Source organism: Pholis gunnellus (genome assembly GCF_910591455.1).
Source record: "Pholis gunnellus genome assembly, chromosome: 8".
Lineage (NCBI taxonomy): Eukaryota > Metazoa > Chordata > Actinopteri > Perciformes > Pholidae > Pholis > Pholis gunnellus.
The window spans coordinates 16810217-16834196 of NC_136534.1; the positions used below are offsets into that span (position 1 = coordinate 16810217).

At 41.8% G+C, this 23980-nt stretch overlaps 2 protein-coding genes across 2 annotated transcripts; one reads left to right on the top strand and one right to left on the bottom strand.

Annotated features, from left to right (window-relative positions):
• Nucleotides 1–442: 442 nt before the first annotated feature.
• Nucleotides 443–12079, bottom strand: ca14 (carbonic anhydrase XIV; the record flags this gene model as incomplete). The annotated part of the gene is made up of 13 exons (XM_079165570.1): nt 11974–12079; nt 11603–11626; nt 8181–8360; nt 7783–7928; nt 5948–6043; nt 5793–5859; nt 5516–5673; nt 3779–3905; nt 2936–2959; nt 2733–2817; nt 2511–2552; nt 1092–1145; nt 443–554 (listed from the first exon to the last, which is right to left on the bottom strand). The coding sequence occupies exons 1-13, from the start codon at nt 12041–12043 to the stop codon at nt 443–445; spliced, it is 1185 nt and encodes a 394-aa protein (XP_079021696.1). The 5' UTR covers nt 12044–12079.
• Nucleotides 12080–20639: 8560 nt separating this feature from the next.
• On the top strand, nt 20640–22946 carry LOC306700462 (uncharacterized protein; the record flags this gene model as incomplete). The annotated part of the gene is made up of 5 exons (XM_079165484.1): nt 20640–20978; nt 21105–21180; nt 21658–21736; nt 22033–22216; nt 22338–22946. The coding sequence occupies 5 exons, from the start codon at nt 20640–20642 to the stop codon at nt 22944–22946; spliced, it is 1287 nt and encodes a 428-aa protein (XP_079021610.1).
• Between the last annotated feature and the right edge of the window lie 1034 nt (nt 22947–23980).

A 23980-nucleotide genomic window follows, 5' to 3' on the forward strand; every position in this document is an offset into this window, starting at 1 on the left:
TTACAATATAATCCTCTAAATTGAGTTCAGGGACGTGGTGTTTGAACAGCATCAGTCTGTACTTAGAACTCTAAATCCCTCAAAACCTTAATCATAGATAAAAGACCTCCTGTGTGTCAATGCTCAAGTCCAGGGGCTAAATAAAATCTTAATATTACATTGAATTCACAGGTAGATATTTCACAAGTCTATTACATGTCATACAGTGCAGTGTGCTTGTGTTTCAAGGCAGGAAGATGAAATAACATCCAAACGTGTAACAAAAAAAAAACAGCAAAATATATCTTACAATGTATTTACATGAACCAATCATGCATCCCAGACATTGCAAGAGCAAACGTACGACTCAGCAAACTGACGTAGTAACACCAACTGCTTCGCGTGCAAACTGAGTGTGTTGCGAGTATCTGGACTGAAGCCCTGAAGTGGGCTGTGCCGTCAGCTAGGGCTCGGTCTGAGGAGACGGTGAGGGCTCTTCTTTCTTTTCTGCTTCAGACGTCGGGTTCAGAGCCATGTCTTGTTTTTTCTCTTTCTCTTTCTCTGGCTCCTTCATCCTGAAACATGAAAGACAAGAGTCATTCCCACTGAGTCTGACGAAATGCTTCTAGCACGCTGTTAGTGTAGAGTGTTATGTTGTCCAGCAGAGGTCCTCATTTGTTAAAGAATACATGGAAGGTTGTGCATGAGTCGATGGCTTTGGTGTACTATAAAATAATTAGTGGAGCTCTGAATGTTGAATTTAGGTCCACAATGAGAATATTTTACCCCTCAGACACTGAGATACGTATGTTATATGATATGTAAATGGATAAATAAGTATAAATCATTCATGTTATAATAAACAAAGAGGGAGGGAATGTGCTAAAGTGGCCTCATAAGGCTCCTTTACAGTTTAAATGTCCACCGGAGGCTTTTCAAAAGACAGTTTTGAGTTGTTCTTTAATTCTTTAAGCTCTAATACTACAAAGAGAGGTGTTATAGAAGAGGATGAGTCACTATAAATGGGTGGTTAAAGCAGAGAGAGGTGATCAGGAATCTAACTCTTAGAGGTTACGGTTTTGAGGTCAAAGGTTATAATTTTTAACGTTGACCTTGACATGGGAGCAGGCCGGTTACTGGGTAGGACGTCCCAGCTAGAGGTAGAGCTGTCACAGATCAAAAGACAGAATCACATGACCAAAACAAAGAGAAAATATTTATAATTTCCAAGAGGCCGTGTGCAAAGAGTTCAAAACTCACTCTCTCTCCATCCTCCGCTCTTGGAGGTGACATTTTAAAGTAATCGCACACGGCGGATTGACATTATGAAAGCCAGTGGTTCCCAAAGGGGGGTGTAGGGCCCTCTGAAGGCTCCCTGGATCCTTGTGAAGGGGGGGGGTGAGGGTTATGATAATTTCTCTGTAACCTCATTTGAAGGTTGAATCTCTGATCAGAGGTCTCACTCTCCCCAGTCTTCCCTTTAAACATTCATTTATTTCAATGCAACATGTTCAAATATCAAAATCGTATTTTGATCCTTAACATCAAGACTCTGAGATAGCACATACTGGAAGCTTTATGGGGACTTTGGGAACCCTTGGAGAGGTTAAATGACTGACTGGTGGGACCCACCACATACTTCCATTAATCAGTGGTGATTATTAGAGAGAATATTGGGAAACAGCCATGTTATTGCTGCATATGTCAGAGAATTAGATTATCCTTTGCGCTGATCTTTGAGTTGTTTTAACTTTTATTGTGAAACCTTACAAAGAGGATTATACATTTACTGACATTTCCAGTCGAGTTCAACCAACACTGTTGCGAGGTCAATGCCAAAAATGTAATTTGACCTTTTTTTAAAAATGATTTTCTTTTAAAGAAAGCTGATGGTGTTTTGAATCTGGTCTCATCAAGTGATTGTATGTGTCTGCACTGTTATACTCACTTGTTTCTTGTAGATGCTTGAATAGGTTCCTTGACCCAAAGTTTTATATCAATTTATTATCAATGAATATCAATGAGGATAGACTTAATAATAGAACCATTTTCTACAATAAGGATGGCTTTCAAAGACATGGATTGAATGGGATTTTTTACTAAAATTAATTTGTCAGTGCTCTCTGTTGGACACACTAAATGATGTTTCTGTATTTTCTCATACATATCTTTGGCATTTATTTTTACTTGTTTGCTGAAATATATGCTAACACCAATATATGTGTTATAAGCCCAAATCAGACAGTAATATCAGCCATGCAAGTGTGTTGGTCAGACTCTAAGTTATATCAGGTTTTCAACTTAGATCTCAAATGTCCCTGCCGTGTGCACACATGACCAGTTTTTGTAAAATAAAAATGGTGTTTATAAATAGATAAAAAAAATGCTGTATTATATTCAATAACCCTTTGTTTGTCATGCTATTGATCAAAGATCTGCGTTTCAGGATATCTGTCAAGCACAAAAAGAAGAAGTCACGCTGTCAGTGCAAAGTTGTGCATCCTTGTCAGTAATGAGATCAGGTAAACCACCTGTTTACCACGACTGATTCACGGTGGAGGAGTGTAAAAAATCTGCCAAGAGATAGGAGATGGAGAATGAGAAGAGACGGGATACTTCCACATTGACAGCTCCCACCGTTTCTGCAGATTAAAACCAGTTAAACCAGAACAGCGGCAGACTAGTGTCTGCCTCCAGCCATTGAAAGAAACAGAAACGGAGAAATGATGGAGCACCGCAGCGAAGCGCCTCACCGTATCGTCTTCACGATGAAGCGAATGATCACTGCCAGACCTACACAGCCACACATCACTCCTATTACTATAGCTGTGACTTCACCTGCAGAAGAAAAGAAAAAAACAGAGCTGTTGAATCATACAAGTATTGATGTGATTATCAGTAGTATCAGGCAGACGGTTACTTACAACAAATACAATAAAAGCACATGTATACGTACCGGAAGAGAGCTCCTTCCCTGATTCTACAACAAACAAAAGATTGATTAAATCAGTAGATTTTCAGGTCATACACATTTATTTGTTGGTGAATCTCAGCCAAATCTGCCTTTCAGCTGTTTAAAAATCTTGCTGCCTTTGAAAACATTGCTGATATCACAGGTCTTCCAGTTCAGTCACTCACTACAATGAGGACTTTACACAAATTCTTTCTCCTTTGTCTTTGTCTACCACTCTGTCTCCCTCTTTCACTTCTCTGTGTCTCTTTTTCCTCTCCCTTTTTCCTCAGTTAGACTCTTGTGATAACAATGGAGTCACTGTTTAGTTTCAGCAAATCCTTTTTTTTCTAATCAGCCAGCAAACAAACACTGAGTCCCCCTTGCTGTTCCACCCCTCCCCCCTTTACTTCTGTCCCTCTCTCAACTCCTGCCCTCCAAAGGCTCTTTCACTCGGACAAAGTCACCGGTAATCCTTCATATTCCCCCATTTCTCTGCACATTCCACTTTTCATTCTCTGCATGGATTGTGCTAATTGCTATGGTCCACATGGCCACCCACTGGCTTGTTATTGCGGTTTGCGTTACAGCGGGCCGAAGTTACAATCCACCAGCTCAGAAGTGCTGTTCTGCTAAAACACTGGAGGTCACGGCAGATTGGCTGTGACCTTTTGCAACTTCACATTTGTGCAACCTGAGAGGATAAACTCTAAGAATATGCTTCTCATTTATTACCCTAATAAATCCCTAACATAAGGGGGTCATTTTCAGGCAAATGATTCCTGACACAGCATGTGCTTATCTTTCATGTCAGCCAGTCAACATAATGATGGATTGTGTCTGTCTAACCTGCGCTGAAGGAGGCGAAGGCGACCCTGTGGTTGATCGGCTGCGTCGCGCGGTAGTTGTCCTGCAGCAGCATCTTGTCTGGATCGTTGGCTTTACTGGAGTAAAGTATTGTCTCCATCTTCAGCAGCTGCAGGGGAGAGGTGAAGAGGAGAGGAATGGAAAAAAAAACAGTGACAGTCTTCCTGATGCATGAAACTTAAAAGAGAAGGTAAATGACCGAAGCAGCAGTAAACAGGCAGTCAACAATTATCAGTAGTTCAAATTTAATAAAAGTCCCTTTGTAAACTGATTTAGTGAGCAAATGTTAAGTCATGTTATCAAGTGGTGGATATTACTTCCCATATCTAGGTGGGGACTTTGACACCAACAGTGGATTGAGGTAGTGATTAGAATACCTTTCACCACTGTTCAGTCGTGTCAATAACTTTATTTTGGTTATAAACAGACAAATCATGTCACACACTAAGAGTTTGTTTATTATGTTACTTCTATTTCATACTTCTTTCATACAATGTTTTTGTTTTTGTAAGATAAGATCTTACACTAAAAAAATAAATAACTGGAGCAAATCAATATTTGCAGCAAACATTGCAGACAAACTCAATGTCATAGATTTGAGGGAAAGAAAAAGACAATTCTCATTTTACAGTAATCCTCAGTAATGCACATTAATGTGCTGTATTTCAGTGCAGTTCAGTCATTATCAATCTCAGAGCCCAACGACTATCGGTCTGACGGCGGATAAGCTTCTGGGAGCAAGGGGCTATGTTTCTGGGGTTCAGGTGTAGTCAGTAATACCTCGATAACTGCCATTGTTTACAGTCTGTATAGCAATTTGAGATGTTGTAGTGTAGAAATGACGTGTATGACCATTTTCATAAGTAGCTAGTTTACAAGCTACTTTTAAACCAATAAAAAGTTTCATTATTGTCAGTCGATAGCCAGTGGGTTCAGAGATTCATTTCGGCCAATGCGTTCCGCCTCTATAGCTCTCCACACGGACTGTTTGCATTCAACCAAAGCCTGTATGATTGATCAATACTACTTGGACTACAACAAGAATACAGAACGCTTCCGATACCAAAATCTCGTCCCAATGCCAACATTTTGTAGAGATTAGATCATGATTGATTAACTTTTTGATTACTTTATTCTATTTAGAAATTGTGAAATGATATGCTCTTTGGTGGTTTGATAATGGAGCACAGGAATGCATGAATATCATTTTTGAGGCCAATAATCAGAAATTGTAGGATTAGATATAGGCCTGTCACGATAATTACGTAATCGACTTATGGTATGATTATTTATATATATATATATATATATATATGGACATGACCTTGACTCTTTTTGCGACCCCATTGTCCGTTGTGTTTACATGCGTGTGTGTTTACATAATAATGTCATCAACATTTTAGACAAATCTAAATCTTTTATTCATTTGGAGTATTTAAATATTTTTTCACAATCCAATATCAATGTCTGTTAAGCATCACTGCTTTGGTATAGATGTGTGGGTTTCGTAGAGAGTGAGAATATTCACATCACCACTCCAATACAAATCTATTTAGGCACGAGACATCATTTCAATTCATGTTGGATCAGTTTGTCTTGTAGAAGATCCATCATGGATCACAAATGAAATCAATGTCGACATGAAAGGTAAACGCTGAGTTGAGGCTTGTGTGATCCACTTCTGCACACTTTAGATGAGTCTCTGTGTCTCAGCTTTACCTGTTCCTTTGAGATTTGAATCCTCTCGTTAAACAGTGTCCACATCACACTCTGGTAGCAGGGCGGCGTCGTTAGGGAGCCGTTGTAGCGGTAGTAGCGTCCCAGATCCTTCGGGAGCAGGGACTGGATGTCAAAGGCTGGAATGAACACCTTCTGATCTGCCAGTCGACGGAAGGATGAGAAAATGATTGCTGGAGTCAAAAATCTATATCAATATCAATTATATGCAAATATGCTTTACAACTGAATAGGTAAAGAATTTAGAAAGTAGACGTACCAGCATGTCTGATGCGGCTCAGGTAGTTGAGGATGCTGTTAAATGCTGGGTTGGTCTCTTCACCCGTCTGGGAAACCAAAACTCAGGATTCAATTTTCATTGCTTGGCTCGAAATACAATTAATGCTACTGTGAATTAGCATTTGTTTTTATTACCACAATGAGAACTCCTAAAACAGCCAAGCCGTCACTCTGCGTCATAGCTGTGGACATGTTGGGGTAGAGCTCAGAGTTGTAGTGCACCACATGCAACTGGAGAGAGGAGGAACACTGTTAGTTTGTCCATTCACACTCGTGAGAAGGAGAGAGACGTCCTGGTTTATTCTCCCGACAGCCGAGGGTTAAAAGAAGAGCGAGGGGGAGGAACTGGGAGAGCTGCGTGCAAACTCAGTTTTCCTTCCGAGAGAATGACCGAAGAAAAATAAAGAGCAACGAGGAGACTGATGCGAATGAGAAAGAGCTTAATTGTCCCATTATATAATAAGACCACTCATGCAAGACATGTTCCATTCCTTACTAATATTTGTCCTCTCTTTCGTTATGTTTGTGATTCCTTTTTTTCTTTACACCAACTCATGATTTTTGTCTTTTTAATCTGCTTAAATTCTCTCGTGCTGGGCTCCCCGGTAGCTCACCTGGTAGAGCTACAGCCCATAAGACTGACTCCTTACCGAAGTGGCCTGGGCTCTATTCCCCTTCTTTGTCTCTTCAGCTGCACAATCAAATACAAGCAACAACAGCTGATCCCTCACACCTCCAAACTGTTTAAGCAGTTTATGTTTGGAGATGATTAAAATTGTGTCACTTTGTTTAGTTTTTGTTGGGTCCATTGGTCCTGTTTTCGTGGCTTATTTTCTGTTTTGTTTATTTGATTGGTTTGGATGTCTTCCCTTCTGTTGGTTAACTTTGGACAGCCCATCAGTCGTCTGAGGTTTGGAATGGGTTGATTTGTTTGGTGGTCATTTATCTTCTTAATTTTGGCATGTAGATTTGGTTATTTAGTGTTAATCTGGACATTTTTATTAATTCATGCTTGTAGCCAGTTGTACTTTGTGTTGCATTTCGTATTTTGGCTATTTTTGTGGATGCAGTACGTTGGTTTTTGTGATGATTGTGCTTGTTGCAGTAATTTGGGTTACTGAACGTACACGAGTCGGGAGTTTTCTGTTTTGAGGTTGTTTTGCAGCGTTTTGGGCTGTGGCTGAATTTTGTTGGCTCACCTGAACATGAGGTTCAAATTGGCTTCATGGGTGTACTGAAGGTAATATACTGTTAATTGCTGAAGTCCAGTAATAATAATGTTCATACATAAGGAATAATATCAAATTTGATTTTGAGGCAAAATTATTAAAACAACATAATTTCTTCGATGACATAATGTAATGTTAAAAAAAAGAAAAGAAAAAACATGAGGGTGAATTTCGGGAACATCAATCAGGTAAACTTGTGTTTTATTCTCTAAGTTGATGTGCAGGTGTCTCTCTCTAGTCTTTCTTGCTAACCAAATGTTAGCTGTGCATCTCTTGGTTCTGTCTATGTCTTACTCACCAGCCACTTCTAGGGCTGTTCTGTTGCTTTATGCCTGACAAGAGTGAGAGTGAAATACAAGTACGACCAGTCATTCACAAGGTTACCACCTAAAGCATACCCTGCTTTATGGTCTATTTTACTCTGAATGGGACCGTGATTTACTTAATGAATATCATGTTGTATTGAAGAAGCTCGTGAAGCTAGCAAATTATTTCACCTAATTAGCTTGGTAGAACACTTTTTTTATCCTCTTGTCTATAACAATGAACAGAAATTTGTTCGCTTTCAGGATTTTTGACATTGTAAATCTTGATTCAGAATCAAAGCTTTTTGAACAGATTTCTTTTTGCCTTGGACATTGTGGTAAATCTGTTTGTGTTTCCTTTATTTAAATTATATCAGAATAGATATAATCACAAGAGGCAAACTGTCGGTTTACAGTGAGCTGTGTTTAAACGTACCTCTGCATCTGCACTCAGTCCGTTGATGGTGTGTTCACCGCCCCCGTGACTCGGGCCGCCGCTGCCCCAGTGGAGGTGCATTTGCACAGCTGTAAAGAGCCAGGGCAGCCCCCCTAGTCCCATCCAGTCAGGTAGCTCAATGACCACTGATGGAGAGAGCAGCGAAACAAGAGCTGACTCTCTGAGTTCAACTGACAGGGGAAAGATAGCTGAACAAGAAATACTAGGAAGGCATTTCTTGAAAATTACTTTAAAAAATCTTAACATTTGAAGCATCTCCTGAATTTCAAAGTCAAAGGTTTGCTGCCAAGTTACAATTGAGGATAGTGCAATATAAACAGATCAAGCGTAAGGCTGCTTGGATACCTGAGTGGGTCATGTTAGGCTGCCACCGTTACCTGTGTGTCCATTGTTGTACATAGTGAAGGGCTTGTTGCCGTGCTGGCTGTAGCCCAGTGGGGTCAGGGGGATCAAACTGGGGTCATATTTAGTTTGGGTGGTAACCACATCAACGGGGGACTGAGAAGTGCCACCACAGTCGGGGAAGTGCTGCGACCACTCGGACTGACCCACCAAGCCTTTGACAAGAGAAAAGACAGAAAACAATGATGTCACCAAATCACACAGCCAACTGGCTTCCAGTCCTCCAGTGAAAAGTCTCCATTGATTGGTCTCTAATTATATAAGACAATTAATTGGGTTCTCTTTAGGTTCACAGCCTCATGGTGGTGGATTGGATAAAACGTATAACATGAAAATAAACAAAAACATGATTTTTGAAATTGGATTTCTGACTACACAAGATTTTGTTTTTTTTATTGTTGGGCCATTAGGGTTATAAAGGATCAACAACAACAATGTCCATTGAAGCTACATTGAAAACAAGTTTAGTTTCTAGATTTAGCCAGGTTTTCCTTCAGTGATGCATTTTGCCAGTCAACACTGGCATCAGTAAGAGGGGTGTGTGTGTCCATAACCACAGATAACATCGTCTCAATAAACATTTCTAACCATAGCTGAAATCCTTTGTTGAACTATAATGAATGCTGCTCTGGATCAGAGTCTCGAGACTAAAATTAAAATCAATTCAACTGCAGGTGACGTGTACCTCCCATGAAACAAAGACACTCACACACACATGAACGGCGACAACAATAGCAGGTGATCGAGGCACCTCATTAAATAACTATGTCCACTGATAACCACAACATAATCAATACAGAATGTCACTTGAGCCTTATATTACCTTTTCCAGACTTGGTTCTACACTATTATCCAGATGCTCTGACATCTTTAGTATGTTTGCAGTTATATTACAGAATTAAATGAGGCTTTAAAGATATAGATCCTAAAGGTGTCGCAAATAACGGAATAACTGTAATGCTATTTAGCTGTATGAGCCTCTGCAAAATGTGCATATCCAAAATGTATTTGATCTTGCATTAAGTAATGTGAAATGTTTTTTAGCTAGCCTGGAATTGAGACAAGAAAAAATAATTATTTCCGATATAAATATGATTATTCTTTAATTAAGTGTCCCTTTCCTGTATTGCAAATAGATGGAAATATTGTATCCCATAGCCAGATATTAAAGATTTACAACTGAATATTTGCTTGTTAGTATTTATATTTTGCAGGCAAAACCACAAAAATAGCTGAATCACAGGTACATTTTACACTAATCATTATAGAGATTGAATGGTTACAGTTCGGTTATTGTAAGAATCTACTGCTAATGTCTAATATCAGCTAATGTACTCATATGTATAGCCTACTGTATTTATGTAGTAAAATATGTTCTATTTCAAATTCAACAATTAATTGGCATGTGAAAAATTCAGATACATATTGTGGAAGTGATTGAGGGACAAAAGAGTGATTCAGGCTCTGGTTCACTGAGTAAAAAGGGAAACTGGTCTCCCCAATTGCATAATAAAAGAAAGTTAGAGAAAAGACGATGAAGAGAGTGACATGTGAATCAAAGAATCTGAATTTCAATTGCAAAGAGGGGAATGCTTTAGAAAACAGATGTCACAAAAAAATGTGTCAGTAGTTGCAAAAAAAACATAATTCATATATTTGCAATTGCCGATTTTGCAAATGTTGAAGCTATTAATAACGAGCATTATTGTTTATGTAAAAAGGCTGAATAAAAAAAGCCAAATGACCCCCACATTGAGCACTATACGGTGTTTGTCATACAGTTATCCCTCTGGCTCTCTTGCACACACACAATGTGAGGAGGGGACTTTACATTAGTGATGTAAACACGTCACAATTCTCCTCTCACACTGCTGCTTTCCCAGCGCCTGCAGCCCCCACCTTGCACCTCTAATCTGTGTTCTGCCCCCCCCCCCCCCCGTCACTCCTCTCCAAAGCAAACTACCCAACTTCAAAAGTGAGTCCCGTGGCCCCGCCACTGGTCGCCATGGAGGTCCCCATGGTAACCGGAGGGCGAAAATTCTGACCCTCTGCACCTCCCCAAGCACGACATCAGGCAGGATCAGAGAAACACACATATTTACTGACTTAGATCATGATGAGAAAATGATGGAACGTGAGACCGACTCTCTCTTCATTACTTTATATAACTGTCCGTCTCGCGTGGGGAAAAAACCCAAACATGTAACACCGCTCCTTCGTGTGACAAAAGGTTGTGCATAACAAAAATGACTTTCCACTTCAGCTAACAGCTCAGTGGCGGCCACATCATGCAATACTGCATTGCACAACATGCCTCACACACACACACACACACACACACAGAACCTCACTCATTCATACGGACTGTGGATGAATCTCAGTAACTGTAATTTATTTATTTTTATTAACAAAAAGACAAATGGAACCCATCTGAACCCAAGATGTCACTAAACATATTGGCTACACGTCTAAGATTACACCACATATTTCTGCACAGTACATATATTAAAGCTTAAATTAAAGACTATGTATCAGCTCGCTCCAGTCACAGCCTCTTTGGTTTGCTGTGTATTCTGTATGTATGTACTGTACACCGATGTTGCTCTCCTGAATACATGCCGAGATTGGTGGTCTGTGTGCCCCATTCATTCCCACAATGTCATTGTCCACGGCATAGGCAGCCAGTGTGCGTCCACAACACAATCAACACATAACTTATTGTGCGCTGCAACAATACGGGGCACGATTTGCTATGCTTTTGCTTCATCCCGTCCCATCTCCCTCTCTCTGTCCAACACCCTCATCCTCGTGCACCTGCCTCCCTCCTCCCGCCCCTCTCTCTCTGCCTTTTTCTTGCTTGCTTCCTCTCGATCCCCCTCCACCCCTTCATCATCTCTGTGTGACTGCTGTGCTCATGCCAGCTTGTTCAACTGTTACTAATACAGACAGAGAGAGAAGTAGAGGGAAACAGAGGGAGAGGGGTTGGGAGATATGAGGGGGAAATCCTACACAATGTACAGAAGAGTACATGAATGTTTTAGAGATACAGGTTTAACATGTGAGAAACTTTACATATGAGTAGTTTCATTCAGATAGTTGCACTTATTTTCAGTAAACTTTAGGATGTCTTCCTCATTAGCAGGCAGGATTACTCCAAATTATCCTGAATTAGAACAAAAGAAATCAATCATATCAAATGCCTCTTTATTTATTACAGGGTTGACTTTTGGATTTTGCTCCTTGGCTATAAAGTTTATAATAATCAAGCCCCAGATTACAAATCATATCTGACATTTGTCAAATGAATCCAGATTATCATTCACTCTCTTTGTATGTCTGCTAATCTTTAAATTGAGAGAAATTAGATTATATGTGTTATAAATAAACTTGAACTCACCAGTGTAGGTCCAGGAAACTTCCTCTGAAAAAAAGAAATAGAAAAACTTCTAAAACTCTTACTTTTAGCCTCTTCCTTTGGTTCACAGTGGTTCTAGATTTGATTTTCATTAAAAAACTGACCATGTCAAATACATCACATCTGTGAAATTAAATATAGTTCACATAACTCTATAATAAGTTGGTTTTTCATCATTTCTAATCAATTATAAATATCATGACAGTACAATTTTTAACAACTGCTCAAATACTACTGAAATCCAATTGTTATTTCGGGAAATGTGAATACAGCTCACACTGTAACACCCAAACAATGCACAAGAGCAAAACAATCTCACATGATGCTGATTATTTTGTTGATTAAGACCTTACCAGCAGCAGGGGCAGTCGTCCACTGGAAACACTGAAGCATTAGAAGGATAAAAAGACCCAAACAGTCCATGTTAGCCCTCCTTGCCCATACACAGCAATGAATAAACGTGAAAATAGAGATGAGGAGCAAGTGAGAGAGAAAGAGAGAGGGAGAGAGAAAGGGAAGGGGGGGGGGGGGGGGGGGGAGAGACCGACTGGGTCCAGCGATCCCACCTGTCACAGCTCTGTTTAACAGCCAGAGTGTGGATGTTACATGCCGGCTCCACTCTGGCATGCAGGGCACCAGAACAGGTCTCAGCAAGAGAGAGATGGAGAGAATGTATGAAGAGAGGAGAGAAAGAGAGAAAGAGAGAGTGGGCAGAGATGGAGAGAAATCCAGGGACGTAAAGAGGGACCAGTGAGTGAGAACTAATTCAGTGTTACATAGTTGCTGGAAAAGGAGGTTGAGAGGACAGAAGAGAGGGACAGAATGCAGCGCTGGGAAAAGGAGGTTACTGCGTTGTAACAATGGGACACAAAAGATGGCAATAGGGGGACTTATGACACCAAAACAAAGTGCACAGATCACAGGGGAGAAATGTGCGGATCTGAGAAGAGGCGTCTGAATGCGAAAGAGTTTTTGCTGGGTGAGAGAAAGTTGTTTCAGTTTGACAATACATTTCATCTGACCTCAATTTTCAATATCTTTTTTCGTAAATACTGGATATGAGAAGAAGAACTGACAGAGAAGAGAGGATGAGGATGTGTCACTTGGTGGTTCCCAAGTATTTATATCGCTTAATACAAAGCAATACAAATATGTGAGCAATCAATTGAAGAGCCACTCATACTGGGCTGTTGTACTTCAGCCTGTGTGGCTGAATGTGAAGTCGTACACATGACTTATCTATGGTATTTGTTAAGTTTATTGCAAATGAACACGCTTGGTGGAAGGTTGGTAGGTTTAATGATTTCAACTCAGATATAGATGTTTTCATCAAGATGGCAGCCTGCATTTATAGTGCTCTCACATATAACTATATATAGTAAAATAAAAATGTTTATTTGAGATATGGAATAACATTACAGATCCATTGGAGATTTACATGTTGATGTGCTGTAATAATGAAACTACTACAAGGAACTTTCATGTTGTGTTGATTGTCCCTGTGGACAAAAGGTGGTGGAGTTTCCGAGCTCCTTTAGAAAACTTCTCATTTTACTGCAGCAGGGTCTGACACGGGTTTAAAAGTGAATCCCTGTTGGTGCAACCAAGTCTTAACGTGGCAATCTTTAAGATGTCGGTCCTAGTGCATTCAGGATTTACTTTTGAGTGAAAACGAACGAATGGTGCTCAGAGGTTTATCAGCCCGGAGGTGGTACATAGTTCTATTTTCTGTGTGTATATAAAGTAGAAAAATAGCACTTTTTCTGGAAATGTTGTCACAAACACCCAGTTTCTGCAAATATATAAATATTGCAGTACTGCCATCAGTGGGCCACACGCTCAATCACCATTGGTACCTCCTTTAGCAATATATAGTGACTCAACAGACATTTATATGAAAATCTTAGATTGTCACTTTCAGGTCTTTAAACTAGCTCTTGACACACACTCGATCTGATCCGTCTCCATCTGTTTTATAGTTTCTACACCACTGAAGAAAAGTCAACATGTGCACGTTTAAAGGATCAGTCTGGTGTTCATCTTTATTTTTCTTATTCGTATTATTCTTACATGGCTGTTTCATTATTTCTCCAGGCAACCACAAACCAACCATAGTGCTGAGATGAAAAATGTGTTCGTTGATTGACAGGAGATGAATCGGCAACAACTGCAATTATTGTTTTTCAAGTTTTTTCTGTGATAGTAAACTCAATATCTGACTGTTGGTCTGATTAAAAACAGAAAAAGTTAAATTATTTGGGAAATGTGATCTTGGGCTTCAGGGAATTTGTTTACTATTTTCTGATATGTCATACACTTAACAACTATTTGTTTATTTTAAAAAAAGAATTGCCAGATGTGCTGATAGTGGAAACAATTATTACAGCCTTAATATTATGATGTCATGTTTTCTTATATTTCATAGAGATCAGTATCAATTTGAGACTGTTTCATAACCAGTCAAAAGTTCCTCATAGTAACTTTAATGCTAACGTTAATGTTGCTACAACATTTAAAAATGGCACTTCATATCAAAATGTTGCAGCCCCTTGACATATGGGATAAGAATAATTTGTAATGTAATATATGGAAAACAAATTAAACCTTTCGGAATAAAATGGCGTATACACCATTTCGGTTTTTGGTTTTCATTTTAAATTTGGTTTATTAATAATAAAAGTAACATCTGTGCTTTTCGCACTATGACAAGTCAAAATGTCTGCTGTGAAAAAAGGACTGGGTTCTTCATCTTCAATTCTCTGTTAGGATTGCACAAACTTCCAACGTTCTGTGTAGTTAAATGTTTTATGTAGTTTATGTAGTCCAAACAAATACTGGAAGTGAGTTCTGTTTTAAAAAGCTATGTTTCGGATTTACAGTACGTCTCTGTTAAAAAGGTAACATGAACTGAACATACTGTGCAGGGACTTCAACGGACGACTTGTTCAGGTTTGAACACGAGGGGGAGCCCTCTCCACGTGACATGTTTTAGGCTGATTCTTTATACAGACAATCCACCCTAAAACTGAATTTACATTGTTTCATTGTTTATTAGAAATGTTTTTTTTTAATATTTATGATTCTTGACTTTCACAGTACTTATTTTTTATTGTTCTCTTACTATGTGTCTTTTATGCACCAACATACCAGGGCGAATCCCATGTTGCGAAAACCTATCAAAACTGATTCTGATTCAAATTGTGTTTTTAAGGTGACTTCTCCCTTTAAAATCTCAAAAGAAATCCGGCCGAGAGTCTTTTGATCTGGATTACATCACATTCAGGAGTCAAGGATACATTTAAAACGTTAACATAAAACTGCAAAAGGTTGCATCACTTACTGCATTGAGCATGCAACTCTAGAAGATGGATGGGTGGACTGTGACGTATTTCATTGTCTTTATTTTATTGTCTAAATTCTATTTAGTGGCCTAGTCTGCTGAATTTAGTAGGCCTATTACATATCTATTGATTAGCCTATGAGTATTATTAGTCATTGTCAAACTCTTGTATTCTTTTATTCTTGTGGTGACTAATATTTCTCGCATGAGCTCAAATCTCTGGCGCTATAAATCCACAGTTTCATTTATTCTCCATCTCCTCTGTCTCTCTCTCCGCTCCATCTCTCCACACAACGTGAAGCGCTTCAGCCAAATTATGCAACAGCGATAACCTTTGCAGGCCTCCCATTGGTCGCTCAGCGTTCCATTGAAGGGCGTGGTTAGAGAATGCTCACATACATTATTGGCTGCGTCTTCACAGTGGGGGGTGTCATCTGATTTCATTCACAAATCTAGCTGCGGAGCGTCTCTCCGACATGTGAAGATGCCTGTTTATTCTGATGAACACATGTCCCGGATCCGCAAATGTGAGCGGGCGGAAAAAGGCTGCAGCTCTGGCAGAAGAAGGAATGCAACTGGTTTTAAATAGACGTTTGTTTGTCGTGATTTATGGGCAAATTACAGCCTTTTACAAACATAACATTATATCTAATCTATGACAACATAAATAGTCCAATGCTTTACATTTGAAAAACAATCATTTAATAGCAGGCTATACTGTTGCTGCTTGTCACAGCAGTACATGTGAACTGTAGGCTACTTTCCAGACACTGAGGGATATACAACCATACATATAAACAGTATGGAATATGTCGTTCATCTTGTTTCTTTGTGAAAGTTGTTCAACTAGTATGCCAGTAATGATAACATTCCTGTAATTTAGAGGGGGAAGAAGGAGTCAGATGGACAAATGCTGTGCAGAGAGGACACGGCAGCAATGTGTCACTGTTTCCCTGTTGGAACAGGATATGTTGCTCGGCCTCTGCAACCAGAGTGGGTGGATATTTACTATATAGTCTCTCTTTGGGCCTCCGTCCTCCCAGGGGCAGATCATATTTCTGTTGTGGTGTCTTGCTCTGACCACACCTGCTTGCGCGTTTGGCCTTACAGGAACTCCTGCATGCTTTCACTGCATGATCACTTGCATGCTTTCCCAATAAGCAAGACCTCAAGACAAACGACTCCTGGGTTAAGTTATAGATGATTAATCTATACGCCTGAAGTCAATCCACTTCTGTCGGTCTTGTCCTGACATAAACCATGGGATAATTTACACGTCTACATGTCACGTAAGGACACGGCGTCAGCAGTGAATCTACAAACTATTTTAGACTGTATTGTAACTTAATCTGCAACATATCTGTTTTTATTCCAGATGTACAAACATCTCCGTCTTGAGCAACTTAACTGAAACAGGCTGTGTTTTCCATATTGGTGACCGGTTTGACACATTGCTCTTTGACCTACTTCAGTGACAAAAGCACCATCCATGGGCTTAGGCTTCACGTGCTTCACGTGCTCACGCTTATTGAATTCTCAACCATGTCAATACAAGGGGCTGATAATGAGAAGGGGACGGAGAAACAACACACAGAAACCAGGTGGGGGATGGGACGGAAAGGAGATGGAAGGATGGAAATGACGGGGGTGTTTTTCAACCCCCATGAACTCAGAGTAGGTCCGTTGCGTTCACGTGCAGCAGAGGAATGCTGTGGGGGTTGGAGAGCTTTTTTCTATTGACCTAGTCCCAGTAACCTATAGAAAAACAGGAACTTCTCCCTTGGTTTACTATTACCAAAGGTTATCTTTATTGTGTTTTGACAAAAAGACGGGCTGGTGGGATCACCTGATGTTGAGGTGACTAATTGATGGTACATAGTTACAAGGCTCAAAGACAGGCAATGTCAATCAAACAAGGACACAGCTTGCTGTGTGTGTGTATGTGTTGAGTGGAGGCTGCAGTGGGTTCATGTGTATGTTGTATGTATAGTGGGGGATGGGAAGCCCCTTCATCCCTGACTCTAACATGCAAGGCGCTTAGAGGCATCCACCGCTCCTCATGCTCTAACCCGGCATTTCACGTCTAAAAATACCAGTAAAAGCCAGCATAATAACTGAACCACAATTAAGGTCTTATGAGGATCGAAAATACAAATATGAGCGCGGGACAGCAAGTGTGCATGAGTGTCTTTGGTCTGTTCATATATGGCGGTTGTATACTGCACTACATGTTTCAAGTGAGGGTCACTGAGGTCACTCTGTAAACTTAAGTAGAAGGATAAGCTGCTATGTGGCCATTAATCATGGATCTGTAAATGGACCTGCTGCATTATGATCAAATCTCTGTCATTTTCATGTCTTACTTTAACAATAGAGCCACGGCGACACAAAATAGAATTTTATCTTTTGTCACTTTTCCAGTTGTGCAACCTGGACAATGACACTTGTTGTAAGAGAAACATTCAGTGATGTTTTTGTGTCACAAAGACTTTAAGTCAGTTTAACATATGAGACAACTGAAGAAAATACACATCTGTTTATACAGATAAATATACAAAAATGTGACAATAACACATTTTGAGTGTCCGTTTTACTAGCCAAGATATCTCAGATAGGGTTAAAGAATTATGTTGTAATAATAGGTCGACCTATCCCCAGCCATGTGACTGGCCTGCTCCGGAAAATTTCCCATCTTATAGGTAGTTGATGACTGACCCAATTTATATTATACCTTTACTGTGATTACGTATTTATTATACTTGTTTTGATCTTGTTTTTCTACTTTTGCCTCTTTCTTGTCTGTTTGTATCCACAATGCTGATAAAGGATTATGTTATCTTACCTATATCTTCCCTATATCTTACCCTTATCTTTATCTTACCTCTTGAAGAGCCTTATTTGCAGGGCTGAATAAAGGCAGAGGGAGCCATTGAGGTGTGTATTGCATTACTCAAATATGGAAGTTGAATTGTGTCATTGAATCAATAGCGGATTATGGATGTTTACTGGAGTCTATACACTGTGATTAATGTAAGAGTGCTCTATTTCACTATAATCCCATATGATGTCAATGTGTGGTGAGGCCGGACTTCCACACAGAGGTCATTGTTATTCTGCTTTCAGTAAGAACAGTATGAGATGAGATTTGAATGACTGATTATAGGTCCGTCAGTCTCAGAGGCGAAGAGAAAATCTGATCTCTGCTTTGCTGGTGTTTGTTAGATCTGCTTGCATTTATTCAACTATAGGCACCATCAGTATGTTCCTGAACTGGGTTGCTTAAATGTTTCCTATTTTCTGGTGCGTTCAGTCTTTTAACATTTTGGTAGTGATCTGTGAGGAGGCGGGGTGATACATATTGTGCACGTTCCATGCAATATTGATGCATATAACATATTGAGCATCTCTCGTGCCGACGCCGCGGTGCGTGCTCGTGTTTACACCCCGCTTGCTTGTAGTAGAGCAGGCCTGCCCCCGACACCATGCGCACGGGCGACACATGAGTGGGCAGGACCGTGAGTGCCCGGGTCGCTGTCCAATCAGCGGCGAGCAGAGTGATCACTGGCTGGACGGGTCGGCCAATAGCGTACGACACCGCCGGGCCGGCAGCCAATGGAATGCGCGCAAAACGTGGGCACGTGGATCCGCGCACATGTTAACGCTCGTAAACTGCCGAGAGAAAGAGCGAGCAAATACACAAACCGATGAACTGGCGGCCGGGCGGTGTGTGTGTGTGTGTACGTGTGTGTGTGAGAGAGAGAGAAAGAGAGAAAGAGCTGAGCCTGGACGCCCCGATGCTGCTCCAGCTATACGTGTGTATTGACGGATCTGTTGTATCAAAGTAGGAGATAGAGCCGTTAACGATTGTTTCTGGCAGCTGCTGTTTTATCCCACATTACTAAAGGTGAGCATGTTTACTCTAACATATATATATTTTTTAGTTTTATGGCTAACGTTAGCGTTTCACGAAGTTGTGTCGGCTAGCCTAGAGGAATTTCCTGTCTCGCTGTATCCTGTATGTGCTCCCGGTTATATTTGGTAATCATAGCCAAAAGCTTTTTCTTTTTTTTTATTCTCACGTGGCTTTGTTCCGTCTATTTTTGTTAATAGATAATTAAATGTAATGATCACCGGGGCAGAACATTACAGTGATAAAACCCCGTTTCGGTCTATATCTGTTATTTACTTTGATGTCATGTCATTCGGGTTTTATTCTGGTATTTTAAACGTTACGTCTTTGTTAGAATTGTGCGGAACGTTTTGTGAAAGAACTTGCGGTGTGTGAGTTCCTGTTTATGGGCATCGTGCCGCGAAGACACACACACACACACACACACACACACACACACACACACACACACACACACACACACACACACACACACACACACACACACACACACACACAGGCAGCCAACACCTGAGACGCAGCCTCATGGTCCATGCATACCTGTGCAGACCGCGCCGACAAATGCACCATCACCACCATCACACCCACTCCACATCCACCCCACCCCATCCACACCACAGGCTATGAACTGGAGCACACGGGGCGTGGAAAAATAGGAATAAGCGCCACATTTTTGCAGTTTACTCGTGCAGATGCATGTAAACAGGTTTTAAGAGGATGCAGCTTGCCTGAAGGGAAGCCAGACACTAATAAAATGTAAACGGTATTTGCTTGTTGTAAAAGCAGATCAGGCTTGTTGTGAATGTTATTTATTTATTCCTGAAATTTAGAAATTTTTTTTTTTGGACTCAATGAGTAGTTCTTGCCCTTCTTTAGAAGCTGTCTCCTTTGTCTGGGAGTGATTTTAGACTTTATTTCTCCTATTGATAAAAGCTGTATTGGTGTGTATTCATGTGACCCCTCTGTATTGGTGGGATCAAAGAGCAGCAGGCACTAGGAGATTACACAGAGAGCCAGAAGAAAAAGGGAAAGAGGATGAAAGAGAGAGAGAGGCACATGGCCAGAGATATAGTGTAAAATGAGAGTAAGTAGAGGAAGAGGAGGAGGAGGGTTTGGTCGGTGGAAGACGAAAGGAAGAGGAGCACCAGGCGTGTGTGCATAACGAAACAGGATGAGCTGAAGGGAGAGCAGGGAGCGTTGAGAGGCATACAGAAATACAGCCTTAGAGGAAGAGGTTTGTGTGTGTGTGTGTGTGTGTGTGTGTGTGTGAATCTAAGGGGGGATGGAGAGCAAGCCCGAGACAGAGAGGAGGGGCTAGAGAGAGCACTGGAGGCATAGAGAGAGAGAGAGAGAGAGCGAGAGGGAGAGAGAGAGAGAGCCTATTCTGATTTCACTACTCTACAAGCTCCCATCCCCCTCACAGTTTACTCTCCTTTCCAGTCTCCGATCTCCTCAATGGGAGCCAGACATGCACTACCATTGTGTGCCCACTGCCTACCCCCAGTCCCACTCTGCAACATGTTAAACTAGGGCACTGGTATATCCACCATTTTGAGCAATTGGGGTTATTATTTTTGGGAGCAAGATAGGGAAAAAATAGAGTTTTGCCAAATGGAAAGCAGTACTTTGCTATTATTTTGTTTTCCCAGGTCTTCACTTCATTTACCTTGTCTCTCATTCTAGTAACACCCTGCTGATTTGGAGTGTTTAGCCAAGTCTTTTTTTGACTGTTAAAATAACTCCAACCCTCTGCTTCTGCCCCAACAGCAATGCAGTCCCAGGGCAGCACTTCCTCCCAGCCCTCCTTCGATTCCCTGAGCTCGAGTGACAGCCTCTTGTTCAGCGACTCGGAGCAGGCCGAGGACGACGCGGAGGTCTTCCTGACGGACGGCTCTTCCTCCGGCAGCATCGTCGGGGCCGCGGCCAGCGGAGGCAGAGGGTCGGAGAGCCCCGGGTCCCAGTGGACGTGCGATGGCTTCGCCGACAAAGAGGAAGAGGAGTCCTACAGGTCGAAGGGCGGCAGCAAGGCGGCGCACGTCAGTTTGGACAAGACTGCTCCTACGAGCCAGATCCCCAAATCACAGGGAGACCTGCTGTTTGCTCAAAAGGTAAGGGACTGATGAGGAGAGAGATTGACGGAGCAATGTGTGCAAGAGGGAAGCCCAGCAGACTGATTCAGACAGCAAGGTCTCGCCCAAACTCTGTAGTAATCTATCTTCCTCTTCCTCTGTCAGTGTGCTGAGCTCCAGGGTTTTGTCAGGCCCATGCTGGAGCTGCTGAATGGACTGAAGAGGGGCCGATTCGATCGAGGTAAGCACTCTCTACATGGCTGCTTACAGTCGAGCCCGTGCGCAGACTGGCAGCAGAAGTTGTAGATGCTGAACATGGGTTTTATATGAGCTCTGTGGCCTCGGTCCATTTCGATGGAGAGTTTTCCTTTTGTTGCAGCAGTCTGTATTGACGCAGCCTATTGATGTAGTCCAAAGTGCAGCGTGTGTGTGAAGCGACAGTCTTGCGGCTGACTCGTCATCTCACGAGAGTTCGCTGATATCACAAGTGAAAGTGCTGTGTGTGTGTGTGTGTGTGTGTGTGTGTGTGTGTGTGTGTGTGTGTGTGTGTGTGTGTGTGTGTGTGTGTGTGTGTGTGTGTGTGTGTGTGTGTGTGTGTGTGTGTGTGTGTGTGTGTGTGTGTGTGTCAGAGGAAAGAGAGTCTGCATGTCTACACGTGCATGCATCTTTTTTTTTCGTGACTATGGACTGACTGGGGGATTATGTATTTGATCGGCAGGTTTGAGTAGTTTCCAGCAGAGCGTCGCCATGGATCGAATCCAGAGGATTGTGGGTGTTTTACAAAGACCCAACAGCGGGTAAGATGTCGTCCACATTGTCCCAACAGCCACCCTCAGTGTTTCTGACTGTTACTCTTTCTTGTCTTGCCTCTGCATCACTAGACACTACGTCTTAGTTAGGTTTTAGAACGTAAATGATGATTAAATTGAAGTTATGACAAGAAAGGATCAGTGAAGTAGTCTTCCAACACCAAACTTCAGTTGTTATGCAGGACCATGAACGTCCAGATTTCTTCCAATGCCATAACACAATAGCATTCACAACTTCTCCTCAATTATGATGTATGTTGTCTTTTTTTTTAAATGTTTTGTAGGGAGAAGTACCTGAACACTCTGCTCCAGGTGGAGGGGATGCTGAAGCTTTGGTTTCCTCAGATCCACCCTGAGGTTGTCTCTGCAGTCTCCAGCGTCGCCGCATCCCCCGCTACCTCCCTCCATGACGCGCCTCGCTCCACCCCGCCTCACAAGCACCGGGATCAGTTACACATTCCCGTCAAGGTGAGAGCACACGCATTCCTGTGTGTGTGTGTGCAAGAGCCTACCTGTGCACACACACCACAAATCTCCACAAATTGAATTCTATATTCACTTGCAAACTGATCTCCTGCTCATTTTTCAGAAGCGCAGACTCAGCTGGACCGGTACGGACTCTCCCACGCCTTCCCCCGTGCTTCTCAAGTGCCCCCGTGTTGGTGCAGAAGAGAAGAGAGCGAAGACGGATTGTGACGAAAGGGACGGCACTCCTTCTCCATCGTTGGCGCCCGGCGCAAACCAAAATTCAGCAGATGTGGCCGGCGACGACCAGCTAAATGGGGACACAAAGGGAAAAGACAGAGACGGCGAGGAGCTCGGCAAGCAATCAAAATACAAAGCGGGTCAGAGCTCTGAGCCGAGCCTGACCTGGGTTCACGTCGCCCCCATCCTGTCCCCACGTAAGGCCTGCCCTACACATGAGAGCACAATGGTGGCCAGTAACAATGAAAATCAGCCCGTCTCGCCGGTCCTCCCGCTCAGGAGGAAGGGCAGTCCAGAGACACAAAACAGCTCCATCTCTTCTACCACACAATACAAACACCCCAAAAATCTGAAGAAGCCAATCCGGTGCCAAAGCCAGCCTATCACTGGAGAACAGAGTGAAGGCGAGAACGCCGAGACATGTCAGGGTCAAAATCAAGCTCCTCTTGTCCCGCCTGCGCCTTTGCCAGAGGTGTGCCCCACCCCCCCGTAGACCTGATGCATCGAACACGCAAAGAGCCGGCAGCCTTTGCTGTTGTTGTTGTTTTTTTTACACCACTGGGTTTAAAGCTGCTGTGTGAGAAAGAAGAGGAGAGGCTGAATGCTCGTGATTATAAATGCATTAAAGGGAGGAAAGAAATTGTAGGTGATAAATGTTGACGACAAACGACGGATCATACAAAACCCCTCATCAGAGCCACAATTACAACCATCATCAGGGCATACCGTGTTTAAATGAACCGAAACCAATAGAGTTGATGATCACAATTGCGTAATAATCTAAACCTGCACAAAAGCAGTTGTGGTTGAGGGGATAGGAAAGGACACTTAAAGCCGAGAGGCGTTTTTTTAAATGAAATGATCATAGGAGAGATTTTGAAGAACTACGAGGAGCAAATAATAGTTTCTCCTCCGCATGAAAGCAATCACTGTATTCAGAGGCGACTGTTTCTGCAGACGTCTTACTTGAGGGACACACTCAATCCAAAATTAGAAACGCCGATGTCAACATTCAGAATGAAAGCTTCCGAGGTTTATTTTGATGAGGTAACTTCAACACGGGGCGAGCTCAATCTTTTTGATGTTACCGTCACTTGTAGATAGACTCGAGGCGTCTGGCTTGAAGAGGAAGCGTGACACTGAAGTCGTTGAGAGTCTTGTAGCTAGAAATGTGAAAAACACGGTGTACAGAATGCAGCATTATACTGCACGTGTGGTGTGTTAGAGTCATCTGAGACTGTGGAAAACAATGATCAACTCACGAATGTAATCCAACAACTTGTTTGGGCGATCGAGAGGTGTGTCATCACAGCAATCAGAGGGAAACTTTTTTTTTTTTTTTTTTTGTTTTTTTCTTGTCATGCTGAGGATCAGATGTTTCTAAACTGACCAGAAATCAGTGTCGTAGAAAGACTTTGAAAAGACCAACCAGAAGAGGAAAAACACACGGATCACTCAAAGACGTATGACTCTCGAGTCCCACAGTTAATTTATTCATGTGTTGATCGGACACTGCATTTATTTATT